Consider the following 15,670-nt stretch of genomic DNA (forward strand, 5'->3'; position numbering starts at 1 on the left):
CAGCTGCTCCTTTCTGCTTTGTACTTGTTTGAGATCTCCAAGCCATGCAAACTTTTGGGGTTTGGGGTTTTTTGGCAGGCATTTTTTAAAAAAATTTCTTACCTGGGAGCCCTCATCACACAAAGGGCTGTTGAAAAAGGAGAGAATGACCTGGAAAATCCTCTGGTAATCATAAAGCTCATAGCAATGCTTGTCACGCAGCCCTTCCCCAAGAAATCTGAGGATCCACTCACGCTCTGTTTTGTACTAGAAGCCATAAAGAAAAATAACCCCGTAAGACATTTCCAAACAATACCTGCTCCTAAGACACAAAAACCTGATTCCCTGGGAGTGCCAGCTCAAGGTTTACCACAGCTTGTTCTGGACTTCTCCATTGCCATCCCTACCAAATTTAATCACTAACATCCACCAGGAACAGTGAGTCTGCAGACCAAATATGCAGTGAAAATGGAACTGTAAAAGTTTCTGTGCCTAAAATACTTCATTTGAACTCAGTGTTAATAATCTAAACTCAAAGATGGATGTAAGCTAGCTAGGGCAGAATATTCTGTTTGGTGTGCTCACAGAGAAAACCCAGCACAATGAATTATTTCACTGTGTGTTACTATTAAGAAAACAACAAAGAAACAGGGAAATAATAACTTTAATTCCAATATGAAACAAAACAAAGGTGCCTCTAATTAACTACCTATGGGAGAATGAGATTTCATTGTATTTTAATGGCTTTTTTCCATTATTCTCTGAGGAATTATTGGATACCTAAGATGTGATCCTTACATTACCTCAAAATCAAAACTGTAGAAAAGCTGGAAAAATCCTGGCACTTTCTTCAGGTCCAAATACTGGTGTGACAGAAGGAATCTGTTTACCTTGATATACATGTGCTCCTCTGTGAAGAGAAATAACTGTTACTGTGGAGGAGGAACACATTCCCAATACACAACCACAGAGAACAATAAATGGCAGCTGTAGTGTGCAATGTTCCAGCTGTGAGAACAGCCCAGGAACTGCAGGAGGCCTCATTATATTGCTGGCCATCCCTTCTCTTCCCCAAAATAGAAAGCTTATTCAGAGTAAATGAGCACAAAGAAGGTGAGAAGATAAACATTCACCATGGCTCTGATTTCACCAAGTCCAACACTACTGCATTGACAGAACAGAAATCTGCAGCAAAGGCAGAGGCAAAACCCCTCCATACTTCAAGCCTAATTTTTTAAACTACAGACATGTCCCCCATGAGCACAGAAACAATTTGCCCTGGGGGACTTTGTAGTCATCAGCCCTGGAGGTTTTCTAGGATCAGCCTAGAGGTCTGAAGGTTTTCTGGGACAAAGCCCCAGCAAAGTGCTCCACTCTCACAGCTGGTCTGGGCAGAAGGTTGGGCTGGAGGCCTCACAAGGTCCCTTCCAGACTGCCCTGCTCCCTGAGGCTGTGACTCCTTTTCAACAGTGATTTCATGTGACTCAGCATCCAAGGACAAGAGGACACTCAGGTCAATCTACTCTGCTCTGCTGAGCAGGACCCTCAGACTCATCCTCTGCCCACCTCCACCCCAAGATGACGAGGAGGTGGTGGCTTCACCACCAGGTATCAGACTGGTTTTGTACACAAATCCAAATGGTACTTCCTACTGCCCCAGGAAGGCAGCCTACACAACACCGAAAGCTTTCCTGGGAAACACAGGAATGCAGGATCCCGGCTCCCAGCAGTGTCACAGCCCTCTCCTCTTCCAGACATGCACAGGGACTCGCTCCAAGTGTGACATGCACAGGAGGTTACAGTACCTGGCTTCAGGATCTGCTGTGCCACACGAGCAATGTAGAGGGTCAGGGAGAAGGTGAACCTGAGGTTGGGCTGCCTGATTCCATTCTGCACAGTATCCAAGAGATACAGCAACTGCAAGAGCCCAGAAGAGAACAGCCTGAACCATAACCCAAACAAATACAACAGGAGCACGAGCACATAAGTCAGCTTTCAGGATATTTCATAGGCTCTACCTCAAATATCAATTCCATCAGGATTTCCATTCCTACAAACAAAATTCCTAAGAATTTCTAAAACACATTTCCCCACTTCTTCTGTCTATTGATTACAACAGGAGGAAACATAAACCGATAAAGGAGAAACAATGGAAAAGAGGATAAAAAGCTGCTTTTAGCTCTTCCACCACGTGCATGTACGTGGATGAGCAAAGGAGTGTCCATGACCTACAAGGTCTCACCTGGCAGACTGTCAGTGGAGCTCAGCCTTACCTGGCTCTTCTCCCGAAAGCGAGCTCCTTCCAGGTGGGAGCGGAAGGAAGCCAGGACGAAATATGCAGCTGCTCTCATGTTGGAATCGTAGCTGCTCAGGGCAGCTACTGTGAGACCCAGGGCATTGACTTCCACAAACTTGTGACATGCCACCACACACTCTGTGGGGAGAGGGAAAAAAGACACAGAAAAGCCCCTGGTGAGTCCCATAGCACGTAATAGCCCTAAAATCCTTAACATTCCTGTTCATAAGCACCCATTTCTGGCTCTACCCTGACAAACTGTGACCTCACCACAACCTGAAGGCTCCTCCAGCTAACAAAGGTGTTCTGCAAATCACTCTGAGACAGGAATTCTTTACTTGAGCTGGAATTCATGAAGTCAGTCTCATTTGTGTGAGACAGAGGTGACCCTGCCCACTCGGGCGTGCCAAGTTAAGAGTAAACTCCGTAAAGACGTATCATATCTCACTGTTTAGGGAAAGCTGAGTACAAAGAAGAACAAGAGGGAAAATTCACCTCCCCAGAGCATTTTCTGGGTGCCTAAAAGAAAGATCAGCAAATGAAAAGCCTACCTGCACTAAAAAGCTTCTGCAACAGAAAGGGCAGGAGAGTAACACGTAAATAGTCCTTTGGCCTCAGCATTGTCCCTGTGCAGGCAGGAGTGACTCTGCTGGTAAGGCCTGTTCACAGCAAAGTACCAAACTATACCCCTGTGCCCTTCTGGGAGAAACAAAATCCAGCCCAACAGAAAACAGGAAACACTCCCTTCAATCTAACATTTACCTTGCACAGCATTTTGCCATCAGGATTCAGAGTTTCTCATTTAAGGGCTAAGTGTTTCGAAGAGTTTGTCCCATTTCTACCCACTGATGGCTAGAAAGGATTTGATGTAAAACCTCTACAATGTGTCCTGACTATTTCAATTCTGTTCACCAGGAAAGGAACACAATGGCACCTTTTGATGGTATTTTACCAGCTACAGTGCAAATGTACCATAGTGTCGAGTTTAGAAATAATATTAATGTATTTTCTTGTCATTCACACTGAAGGTCAAGAGGAAGCTTCCAGAAACAAATATTCCTATTTAAGAAGGGGCTGTAGTCTTACTGACAAGTACCCAGCTTTGATCCACTGATTTCCTCCCCTTCACTACCCACACAAACTAATATATATAAAATATCTTTATGTAAACAAATCACATGATAAACATATCACATGTAAACAAATGGATGTCCCTGCATCAGCAGCTGGGCTGTTTCTCTTATCTTCTTCTCAACTGCCAGAACTCCTAAAACTCGATTTCATGCCTGGCAGTTTCCTACCCAGCTCTGCTGGTTATGGGCCAGGTAACAGCAGGGTCTCCACCACCCACCAGTCCAGTGCCATCTGTCCCAGAGCCAGCACCCTGCTCTCCTTCAGGCTGCTGGAGAACTACTAACAGGCACCAAGCTGTTTTTTCATGGGGTGGTGCCACATAATGAAATCCAAGGTTCTCACTTCAGCAGTCCACAGGTTTATTTGGAAAACTTTCTTTCACTAAAAACATGCCGTGGTAATATTTTGCACTGAGAGTGCATTCAACAATTAACATAAAATAACGAGTTATTATTATAAAAACACCACGTTAATTCTATGTCTGACATACAGTTTGTTTAAAGGACCTTGAGAACCATGATGGAAAAGCTTTCCACAAGATGCTTAATGAAGCTAAAGATAGATCTTGCTATCTGTCCAACTCCAAAGAATGACTTTTTCCTCAGTGAGCATTAAACACTGTGCAACAAGTCTGTGTTTATAAATGCAGCAGTTAGATAACATCTGTGCACAGAGCACTCTGCAGCCAGCACAAAGAACAAATAAATAAAGAACTGGGAATTCCAAGAGCAGATGACATGGTTTATGAGCACTACGGGACTCAAACTCATAAATCACTTGGGCCCTTTAAAAATGCCCCTCTTACAACACCGACTCTCATTCAGTGTGGAGCAGTTAAAGAGGGTTGTTTTTCTCCTCTCCAGTTTCAGACTCAAGACAGCCACTGTCTCCACAGCTCCACAAGAACATGACGTTCTCAGCCTCGCTGCTTCCCACACAAGTGGCCACACAAGAGGTCACCAGCAGAGCTGCTGAGCCTGACTGAGAACCATCAGATCCTCCCTCCAGCTCAGGTGTTGGGTGGTGATGGCATTGTCCTTTTTTCAATTATTACACCAGGTTCCAAAGGCATTGGCTGTCTGTGCTCTTCATCCACATCCATCTCAAAGGTCCAGCACATTTACTGGATCATCTGAAATCCCTCCTCCTACAAAATGTCAAATAATTCTGGTATCTTTTCTCCTCAGAGGACTGAAGGGCAGTTCTTGTTCCCACTGTGCAGTTTAAACCACAGCCAAGGACAGGCCAAGAACACCCAAACAGGTGCTGTACTGCAAAGGTCTGGGTGAACAAAGCACTGTGAGTGTGGTTTCACTGACAGACACCAACAGCCTGCCAGGTGCTTCTGGTATTATTGGTGTGGAAAGCCAAATCTAGCTGTAACTACACAGTGGTAACCATAACCAACACAGGGAGGGAGCTGTTTAGGAAATTCCTTAGGATGCTTGTGTCCCTTTGATCCCTGAGGGTTCTCTCCAGAAACAGTGTGTCTGTGGAGCCCAACAGGGACGTTTCTTGTGCCAAGCAGGGTCATGTCACACTCAGAAACTTTCTGACAGTTCTGAGCGCCAGCCTATTCGTAACACACACTGGCCCCATGCACCTCTGTCTGCTGGAAAGTGAGTTGGCTGAAGTTTCTGTGTTCTATAACTCAGCCTGTCATAGGCCAGATCTCCAGCCAGCTCAGTCACAGCCCTCACTGCAGTACATTCCAAAGCCAGGCACAAATTCCTTGCACTACCTGCTCCTGCAGCAGAGTAACCTGACACTAAATACCCAAGATAAACATTCACTTTACCTGGTCTGGTCAGTTCACTGAAGAGCTGAAGTAGAAAACAAGGATCATAGAAGTCATCAAGACTCTTGACAGTGTCATCTTTATATAGTGACTCCTGTATCTCCTGAAACCAAATGCAAACCAGAATTTGTAAGGAAAAAATCCAGTTTCCAGCTTGCTTTCAAACTTCCCCAATTACCCAATCCCAGGATAAACCAGGTGATACTACACCTTGAAAAATATAATGCAACATAGGGTAAGACATGCACTCAAGTGGTTAAATCTGGCCTTCACTACCGGGGTATATCCACAACTATTTCTCCTCACCAGCACCAACAGCATGTCAGCAAACTGCAGGAAAGGCTGGAGAGCCTACTGTCAGTGGATTCTTGGACACTCCAATTTTGGTCTCACATACATGACAATCTTTGCAACGCACAATCACACCTGCCAACAAGATGTGGCCTGATATACTGCAATGCATTTGAAAAGCCCTCCTAAAGAATTAATTCCAGCCCTCCTACGTATTGAAATCACTTTCCTCATGGAAACAAACTGCAGTGTTTTACATGAATGCAAGGAAGGAATGGCTTGAGTGAAAGGCTCTTTTTGCACATCCAAAGAAGGATAACCAAAAGTAGACTGAAGCAAAAGCACCTGTGACGGCAGCAGTCGGCGATGCTGAGGGAACGACAGAATTGTCTTCATCATCTTTTCTCGGTCCAGCAGACACAGAATCTCCTCCATGCTTGGCTGCTGCCAGAGGGACTTCCCCAGACTCTTGCAAGTCCTGTGATGCTCCACAGCAGCCGGACCCCAGAGCAGGATCCTTAAAAGTTGTTAAAGGTAAAGGCATTAGGAAAGAGACTGCTGGCACTGAGCAGAAAGCAATTACAGGTTCAAAATTAGTATTTAAATTTTCTCTTCACTTGTACTTATTACCATGTGGCAACATGAAATTAGAACTCATTTCCTTGGCAACACCTTTTCCATCTATCCCAAAGCTTTTGAATTCAGTCTGAGGGTGTCTCATTAACTCTGTCCTACCCTGTTAGTACAAGTCAGAACGTACCTGCTCATAGAAGTGCCTGTTTATTTAAGCTGTAAGTGCAGGTAGGAATGAGCAGCTCATTAAGAGACAGGGATTCAGACCTGCCCCAGCTGCCTAAGCCAGTGCTCTTGCACTGCTGGAAATATTTCTGCCTCCAGGGCCGAAAAGGGCATGTGAGGAAGGCAGACCAAATCCCTCAGTGTATGGAAGAACTCTTGACATCAGGCTTTCCTGTGGACTGCTGAGGCACAGGAAGGGGAAGAAGTCCTACTCTAGTGACCAAAAGTCCTACAATTTGGCCTCCATCTGTGAGGACATTCCTATAGTGGGTCCTAAGTATGGAGAGTGGGGGACACCTGAAACGAGGCATTTCCTCACCCAGGCCACAGACACCCAAAATGTTTGGGCAACACACGAGAATTAAGGTTAAGAATAGAAAACTCATGGGAAAAATGTTTCTAAAAGCAAAATTCACCTCTAGGTTTGACCTTGCTCACTGTTTATTTCAGTTAAAAATAAGACCCTGGAAAAATGCCTGTTGTGAGACTGCTTATTGGTGTGCAGTTACCCTAACAAAGGAAGGTGCTCAACCTACCTGGAGTTTATAAGACTTTGATTATTCTTCTCATACAACTGAAGCAGCAGCAGTATCTTCTGATCTAAAAGCCACGATTGAACCTGAAGTTAGTCACCCAGGGAGATGAAAGCCAGACGTAGAAGGAAGTGCCTTTCCCAGGGTAACACACTCACCTACAGCACTCAGAGTGGCCCCGTAGGCCCCCAGCAGCACAGGGAGGTGGCTGCTCTCACACAGAGAGGGGCTGAGCTGCACAGCTGTCAGCAGAACATCCACCAGCGCCTCTGCAACGAGCACAGCTTCAGCCTGGCAGCTCCCAGTCACACAGTGCACACGTAAACACACCCCCAGACCCTCTGCAATGGATGCACACACAGGACTGCACATTTTACATCAAGATCTGTCTCTAGAAATACCAGAACGTTTCCCCAGCTACACTAAAGGACAATTGTGATGCATTTCATTGAAGTAGAATATCTCAAACCAGTATTCCCAAGCTGGACACACAAGGCATGTTGCCAGGTGAGGTCCCCAGTGTGGCCCATATGCAGAAACTTTTCCGCTCACTCTCTGGTCAAAAAGGAGTGCTGCCCCCTACCCTGCCATGCCTCCACTCCCTCCTCTCCCAGGAGGGCATCTGCAATTTGCTCACGAGTTACACAGAGAACAGGCAGACATCCCAGCAGCCTCCCCAGGGTACTTGAGGAGTTACAGCAAGAACTTGTAAGTTCACACCCCAGCTGCAGTAGCTACAAAAATGCTCCTACAGTGTGCATTCCAACAGGGATCAGCACTGCAGAGTCCAGGTAGTTACTGAGCTACAGGAACTCTGTCCTGTTGCATACAAAAATTAGCCATCTTTTGTTCTATACCTAACTGAGAAACAGAAAAATAGGTAGTATTTCAGCAGTGAAGAAACAAAGACAACCCTACACATGAACTAGCATCCAATTTATATTCCAATTTATGAGGAAGGATATTCCTCATGAAATTTGCAGTATCAAATACACCTCATGTGAATTAACATTTTTTGATGCAATTTGCAAAATCAACTTAAAATCTCCTGTATTGACCTATTTTAACGGTTTATCATCACAGGACCTTTATGCACTTCAGTGATCTTATACTAACTGCTTCACAGAAACCAGAAGAATCAATTCAAGACTTCAACTGGATTAAAAAAACAAAACCCCCCCCAAAAAATCAAACAAAACCCCCAAACCTACTTTCCAGTAGTTTTAGAAATGTTAGTGTTTAAAACCAGCATCAATAAAATACATGTAACATTTGGATCCAAGAACAGGTACAATTTAAAACTAAATGCTAATACTCTGGAACTGTTTAATAGCTCTGCAAGTATTCATGTAGGTGGATAGAGAAAACATGATGTAAGAAAGACAAGATTAACTATATTTAGTAAAGGCAAGAAGAAGATAAAAAATTACCTCTTGTCTGGATGTTCGTGCCATCTTCTCTTGACCTCAGGATGGCTGACAAAAACAGAGAGTGCTGCGTGATCATCATGTGAACTTTGGAGAGCTTGACTAAGCTCTGACTAAGTGAAGATTCTGTCTTGTACAATAACTGAAAGGCAACATTCAGGACTTTCAGAAATGCTTCATCCCTGTAGCGGTACCTTTGGGAGCAAGGACCACAGAAAAGTCAGACCCTAACCAAGCTAAAGGAAACCTGCTTGAAATAAAAAGCTGTTTAAGAAATGAGTACTCTGCAAAGAAAGCAAACTTAGTTAAACCAAACCAAAATAAAATGGAAACACTTACTTGAGTCCTGTCTTCACCAGGCTGTACCACTCATCTGGGTCCACCTCTCCAACCACGCGCTGTGTGTGCAGCAAATCAAAACAGGTGTTTACATTTGGCACACAGAGCTTCTACAGCTCATCAACACCAGCAACTTCAGTTCAAGGGACACACTAACAACATGCAAGCCAAACTCAGGGGGATGATCAAGGGATAGCAGCGAAAAAAAAAGCTCTTGGATACAACAATCCTACCTTCCTTGTTCAAATGAAAAGGCAAGAGTTGTTTTGTTGGTCTGGGTGCAGAGGAGCATATGGGCTGTATGTAATTAAAAAGCAAGCTGGTCTGTAGGTATTAAAAAAACCCAGAACCTTGAAACTCTTTACACTCCTGAAGTGTGAAAGGAATCAAAAGTTGGCAAGTCAAAGCAAGAGATTTGGTACTAGGGTTTAGTGTGCTTAAACTAAGCAAGCTGTGCACATGGAGGTGGCTGGGTGTGTGTGTTCCTTACAACAACTGGTCAAAAGGATCTCTGCCCCAGACTGTAGATGCCATGGTAGGTGGGTTTCAGCAGAAGTGTCTTTATCACTTTTTTTTTTTTAATAAAAAAGAAAAAATATCCACTGGCAACCTTTGATTTTTTTACTCTTGAATACCTCATACTCATGTCTTCAAAGGGGACTCTTAGCAGAAAGCAGTCATCAAGAACTCAAAACTGCTTTATAAAGGATTAGCAGGGCTAAGTTAACACTGCAAAAGCTATTAAAAGCCCACAGAAACCATAATCTATAAAACAGAAAATCCAATCCAGTCTGTATTTCCCCAAGACACAAGTGTCCAATCACACACATGCACCCAGTGCCACTCTTGGCAAAGCAGGTAAGAAGTCTCACCAGTAATTCCTCCAGCCTCAGCAGCATGGACCTCTCCACTTCTTGCTTGCTTTCATCTTTATTGCTGCTGTACATGGCAACTAACCCCTTCATGCAGGCTGATAACAGGCGTCTCCTCCAGGAACGCAGCTCCTCTGAGTTTTCAAGCACTCTGGATATGGCATCTGCCACTGCCCAACTGCAGAGAGATAGTGATTTATTTTTTTGTTCATGTTGAATTTGCTTTTTGTATATGTTAAAGGTGTCTTGCTGCCAAAGTGCAGAGCGACAGATTCTGTGAGGAGAGGATGCTGTTACTGCTCACAGGATTCGCATTCAGGACAAGCTGAGCCCCGAGAGGGCAACACACACTGCCCACCTCTCTTCGTTCCCTGCTCTCTCAAGAGCAGCAGGAAGCTGGTCCATCAGGTTGTGCAGCCCTTTGCTTTCTGAAGATGGCAACAGCCTTGAAAGGATCTGCAGTTTCTCAGCAGCCTCACACGACGCTTCCGTGTCCTGAATTCCAGCGCAGAGCTCCTTCCACAGAGCTTTCCTCAGGACAGGGGTAACAGCAGAGACAACTGCAGGGAGAGCAGAGGTCACGGTTTCCACCACCTACAGGTGTTAAACAACAACACACTAACTCCAAATCACTTTCTAACCCAGGCCCAGATTACTCAGTTTCCAGGACATGATGCTACAGCAGCTGCTAATCTGCTACAGAGAAGTGCTAGAGAAAGGCTCAGTTCTTTGCCCATCCTTTACTTTCCCAGGTGCTGACAAGGTCTTTTCACTGCTTGACCTTGTAGGTAGAGCTACAGCTACAGTCAGCCTGTTTCCTTTGCTATTTATATTTCTGGGCTATAGGAGAAATGAAATCAAAGTGATCCTGGTTTTTCAAGTTGAATCCTAACTCCTCGTTTTGCTGGTAGAGAATTTAACACCCTTGTCCATCAATGTAATGCTGCTGTGGGTTTGGAAAGGTCTGGACTGCCAGCTTAGGAGGGCACGTAGCAAGCTGTAGTTGGAGATTTGTTTTAGAAGAAAATTTTGGCCTCTGCAAAAGTGAAATCTCAGATTCTGCAAAACCATCTGGCTGGTGTGTTCCATCTGTGCCTAAGCAAAAGGTTTTACCTCCTGTACTAAACCAAGAGAAGCACACGAAGACAGATTTTCACAGGCACCAAGCATTAAATAAGGGCTTCAAAAGAAATCTGTGCAGCAGTAACTGTAAGAACATTTGGCTTCATTCTAACAGCCAACCCTCAGCACAGCCTTTTACCCTTAGTGCTGCAGAGGTACTTACAAGAGTCATCAGAAGACAGACACCTAAGTTTTATCACCTCTACTTATTGTGCAGAGGGTCCAAGACTCCCAAATCGTAAACAGGGATCAGTGGTTCCTTTACCTGTGGAAGGTCGGGTGAAATCATCCTGGTCTCTGCATTGCAAATACACGTTAATGAGTGGGAGAAAGCTTTCCATGTGCTTCCTGAGGTACTTCCCAGTGGCACTGCTCAGGCACCAGAGCTCAAACTGCAGCAGGTGAGTCCTGGAGTGCTTGATCAGCATGGCCACAATGGCAAGGGAGGTGTGGGAGCACTGGGTGAGGCAGTGAACCTGCACCTCAACACTGACTGCGTGGGCAAGGACTGGCTCGTTCTGGAGAGCCTGAAGGAAAACCTTCTCCAAATCCTTGCTGGCTGATGCTGACATCAATATCCCCAAAGCTTTAATGTGCTCTGTGGATAGCAGGAGCTCTCCTTGCTGAGGCTGCCTTTGGTAGCTGTCTGTGAGGAGCTGCACCAAAATCTGTCCATAGAAGCTCAACTGTTTCCCTTTTTTAGGGGATTTTTCAGATTTCTGAGCAGTCAAGCTTGTCTCGGGAAGTCTCAGCATGGTTAAAGTGATGTCCTTCAGCTGAGCTGCACTCATGTACATGTGCAACTCCTCCAGAGCCTGCAGCTGATGAGATTTCCTGGGAGAGATCTGGCTGCTGTTTTTCCCCACAGCCTGTAGCTCTTTCAAGACAGCTTTTGTGATAGCTTCGAAATACTTGGACAACACGTGTGTGTGATCCGCTGTGGTGCTCTGAAGGATGGAGGCACCCGTTTTCAGCAGCTGGAGCACACCAGAATTGAGGTGAGCTGACAGGAGCTTCACAGTGACAGGGTTCAAACCAGGCTGAGGAACGGAACGTAGTTCTAAAGCCAGGAACCAACTCTCCAGCACAGGATGTCCGAAAATTAACATGAGTGTTTCTTCCAGGGTCTGTAACAGATGGTTGTAACAATATCACTGAATGGAAAATTATAGAGTCTGAGGTAAAAAAATAAAAGCATTCATCTATATTCTAGTCTCCACAAATTCACAGAACAGATGAAAGAAGGGAAAAAAATCACTCCTCCAAGAACATAATTTTCATAACCAGGCTTTATACAGGGCTTAGGAAATACACTTTTTTTCTGCAAAGTTGATCTCTTTCAGGACCTCTCCTGACTGTGCTCCTGACAGCTCAGGAGTGAGACTGTAGATGATGCAGCTGGGTGAGATTTCCAGACAGTACTTTTTTAACTGCTGGTCCACATGCTCTATGTTCCTAACTTCTCCTCTGAGACCTTAACAGCATCTGTGGTAAGGAAAACTATTTCCCTAGAGAATAAATCAAATCAAAATTTACTAACAGGTGCCTGTGTATCAAGCATCTTGGTACCTTGTCATTTGAAGACTCCTCTGTGATCAGAGATTCCTCATCCACAAAGAGATCTGACTCAGTCTGATGCTCCTCCCGTTTCTGTTGATGATCCAACTCTATCTGATTGCCCCGGCACAACAAGTTGTTCAGCAGGTCCACATAGAGGTCCACAAGTTGAGGGCCAAAAGTTTTACCAAGCTGTGAAAATAAAAACACCTTGGAAATTGAGAAAAGAGAAGGATGGGAGCAGAAGGATAATTATCCAACAGGAATGGAAGTTAACTAAGAGCTACTTAGATTACAACATCTTCTGGGAGAAGGAATCACTCACCTCTATAGAGACCTGATTCTAGGAAAAGTCTCAGGATGCCAAATAAATATTTATAGATTTTTATCTATACTGTGACTTCTGGTGTAACATAGGCCAGTGAATTTTACCCTCTGGAAAGGCTTCTTAGTGACACCCAGGAGCTGGATTAAATTCTCAGGTTTATTTGCACTCACACAGATCAGTAAGGCTAACCCACACAAAGTAAATCCAAGACTCCTCAACAATCAGAAGAACAGACATTTCTTTACAAATTAGGTGCAGCTTTGTCTGGTGCTCTGTAGCCTCAGTGAGAGCCAAGCACAGGAAAAAGCTGCAGAACTGAATCCTAAGGTTTAACAGCCAGGTCATTTGTACTTTCTGAATTAAAATAAACCAAACAAAGCCACAATATTATTATAACATTGCTCTTACACTGCTGAAGCTCTCCACTGTGGATTTCAGGTATAGCAACACATGCTTTACTCCCAGCAAAAGCTGTTCAGGTGGGAGCTGGGAAGCCAGGTCTCTCAATTGTGTCTGGATACCATCTTCCAGTAAGGTCTTGCTTCCCCTCTCGTAGGCTCTCTTTAGCAAAGTGGTAAATACAGAATCCAGGGTCACAGCAGGTTCTTTGCTTACCTCTTTGTGGGTTTTGAACTGTTTAAAAATAGAAAAAAGCATGAGGAAAATAATGATGAGTACGAATCAAAAATTTCTTCAGCTATCTTTGCTTTCAAATGAGCTCTGAGCTGAGAGCTGGATGAAGCTCCAGGAGCACAAGGCCTGCTATCACAGGAGCTGTCCCGAGGGGAATCTACCCTTGCTCGCTGCTGGGCTAACAGGGAAACACCCACACCCAGCACAGGGTGTGTGGGTATATTCTCAACCCACTTCTGCCACTGTGAACTGGCTCCTGAGGCCACACCACACGTCAGGCTGTGCTGTGCCTGGTGAGGAGCTGTGTCTGTGTGACTGTGTACAACTCCTGAACCCTAGCACCACTTCCCAGCCACCCAGACCTCTTGTGTCCTTAGAGAGAAGCTCTCGAGCAAATTTGTGTCCCAACGTGATCAAGAAGCAATACAGAATTAGCTTAATGTGAACTGTACTTTCTGATGGGAATGTAACCTTTATAAACTGGGAGGTTTTACAGGAATACTGGCTCAAGCATTCAGTGACTCCAGGTATTCCATACCACAGGTTCCTGAGATTGCTGGGGTATCCACAGTTTATAGTACTGGTTAAACTGGCAGAGCTGAGGGTACTTGGAAACTTTCAGGGACTTCAGATCTTTATCATAGAGCTGAAACATCAAGCAGAGGGCCAAGGGTTCTCTCTGAGAGTGCAGGAGGTCAGTGAAAACAGCAACAAGGTACTCCACAATGTGTGCTCCTAGAAAAACAAATAAAAAAATGGAACTTCTATTGACAGAAGTAATCTGCATGAGCAAAGACACAGGGGCAGCAGTCTTTCCCTAGGGCCTGGGCAGCAGGCCCCAGAGCATCCTTTAGGGAAGTACTGAATAGGATTAAAAGGTGTTTGTGGTAAGCCAGACAAATGTTCCTGACCCACTGAGCTACCTGGAAAATCAGGTTTCCTTGCAGATAAGCACAAAACTAGTTCTGCCTTCACTGTGTTGTGCTAAACAGGCCTGTATTTTAACATGATAAAGACCCCAGCCAAGTATCACCTAAGAGGAGAACTGATTTGTACCAGGGGCACACAGCCAGGTTAACATGTGTGAGGTAAAGAGGGAATCTCTTTCAGAACTGGGACTTCTCAGTCCCACCCCAGCTGCTCCTCAACAGCACACAGAACTTAGCGAGGTGCTGTGGGGCTTGGCAAATCCTGCTCCAAGACCACCTGATGCCCCTGTGACTCCAACAGTTTCCTTAAGGATGTGGCAGAACCTGGCAACATTCATCACCAGAGCTTCATCTCTGAAGAAGTTTTCTTTGGAAAATGCATCCATTTCCTACTCAACAGTGCAGTCCCTTCTCCCACTGCCTTGTCTCTATGACAGAGCTGTCTACAGCCACTGACACCACCTTCCTCTCATGATCCACACACTCTGTGCTTAAAACATTCAGTCACTGAAGCCAACTGCTTCCAGACCAAGACTGTCCATGCAAGGACAGTGTCTCCTGTTTAGGGTCAGGAAAAAAGGACAGAAGCACCTCATAGTGCCTCTCTTGAGCAGGGAGCACCACTGATCAACCTCCTTCTGCTTGCAACGAAGATAATAACATATCTTGAGGAGTTCACTGGGTAAAAATGATCCCACTTCCACCCCGCTGGCAGAGCTGATACACAGAAACAAAAGTCTGTACCTGTTCCATTTTCAGACTGAAGCAACAGTACATTCCTGGCTTCTAACGCCGCAGGGACAACAGCACTGAATGGAAATGTCTGAACAATCATGTCTTCATTTAAAGTTAACTCAATTTCCTCATCTAAGCCATCACTGCCCTCAATCATGACATCCACCATATCCAGGACATCTATTAAGTGAAGAAAAAAATGTAAGCAGAGGATTCACACTAACTGGAAAACAACAGAGGTAGAATGCAGCACTCCAGGAACACAGGCACCAAGTCTTGGAATTCTCTGTCATTTAGGAGTTGCCACTTACCGTCAATGTGAGAGATGGGAATGCTGATGTTATCAGAGTCCTGTTTAAGCACATTGACCTGGAGCACGCTGGCTTCCTGAACCAGGTCTGCTGCCTTGTCTGTGTAGGGATAGGGGTTTGTCACCAGCTTCAGCAGGACCTGCCAACAAAGGTTGAGAGAGAAAAGTAAGTGCACAGGCTCTTAAGTGTGTGGGAACCACATCTTGTTAAGAAAGACCATGTGCTAAAAGTGGTTGTAAGCTGGGCAAGTTTTAGGAGGACAAATTCCATATCACTTTTGCAGGAATCTGCCTGTGGTTCCTGCCATACAGGGTACGCTGGGTCAGATGGAAAAAGAAACGTCCACTGCAATTTGGCACTAAAGTGCTACCATAGACTGAGTCCCTGGGGAAACTGCACTGAAAAAGAAGCACTGGGCATTTTAACATCCTGAAGAGTAAACAGGAAACGTCAACTTTTTTTGTAAAAGATTACAATTTACTGAGGTCTGGTAATTTTGGCAGGTAATGCCATTCTAGGAGGAGATAAATGTTACCCACACATACAACACTATACCCTTATACCAACAATGCTATAATAACAGCTTAT

At 44.8% G+C, this 15,670-nt stretch overlaps 1 protein-coding gene across 1 annotated transcript in view; it reads right to left on the reverse strand.

Moving 5' to 3' along the window:
• URB1 (URB1 ribosome biogenesis homolog) overlaps positions 1–15,670 on the reverse strand; it is a 38,910-nt gene that overhangs the window by 5,444 nt on the left and 17,796 nt on the right. The window contains exons 17-34 of the mRNA XM_050332132.1: positions 15,083–15,221; positions 14,781–14,951; positions 13,646–13,842; positions 12,883–13,107; positions 12,159–12,338; positions 10,855–11,716; positions 9,826–10,027; positions 9,468–9,645; positions 8,596–8,654; positions 8,260–8,450; positions 6,988–7,098; positions 6,833–6,896; positions 5,844–6,015; positions 5,208–5,310; positions 2,253–2,413; positions 1,785–1,896; positions 783–889; positions 103–246 (exon numbers count right to left, since the gene is read on the reverse strand). Of these exons, the coding sequence (XP_050188089.1) occupies positions 103–246; positions 783–889; positions 1,785–1,896; positions 2,253–2,413; positions 5,208–5,310; positions 5,844–6,015; positions 6,833–6,896; positions 6,988–7,098; positions 8,260–8,450; positions 8,596–8,654; positions 9,468–9,645; positions 9,826–10,027; positions 10,855–11,716; positions 12,159–12,338; positions 12,883–13,107; positions 13,646–13,842; positions 14,781–14,951; positions 15,083–15,221 (3,378 nt within the window). The remainder of the gene's footprint in view (positions 1–102; positions 247–782; positions 890–1,784; positions 1,897–2,252; positions 2,414–5,207; positions 5,311–5,843; positions 6,016–6,832; positions 6,897–6,987; positions 7,099–8,259; positions 8,451–8,595; positions 8,655–9,467; positions 9,646–9,825; positions 10,028–10,854; positions 11,717–12,158; positions 12,339–12,882; positions 13,108–13,645; positions 13,843–14,780; positions 14,952–15,082; positions 15,222–15,670) is intronic.

Source organism: Myiozetetes cayanensis, unplaced genomic scaffold (assembly GCF_022539395.1).
Source record: "Myiozetetes cayanensis isolate MyiCay16 unplaced genomic scaffold, myiCay2020 scf5-8, whole genome shotgun sequence".
Classification (NCBI taxonomy): Eukaryota; Metazoa; Chordata; class Aves; order Passeriformes; family Tyrannidae; genus Myiozetetes; species Myiozetetes cayanensis.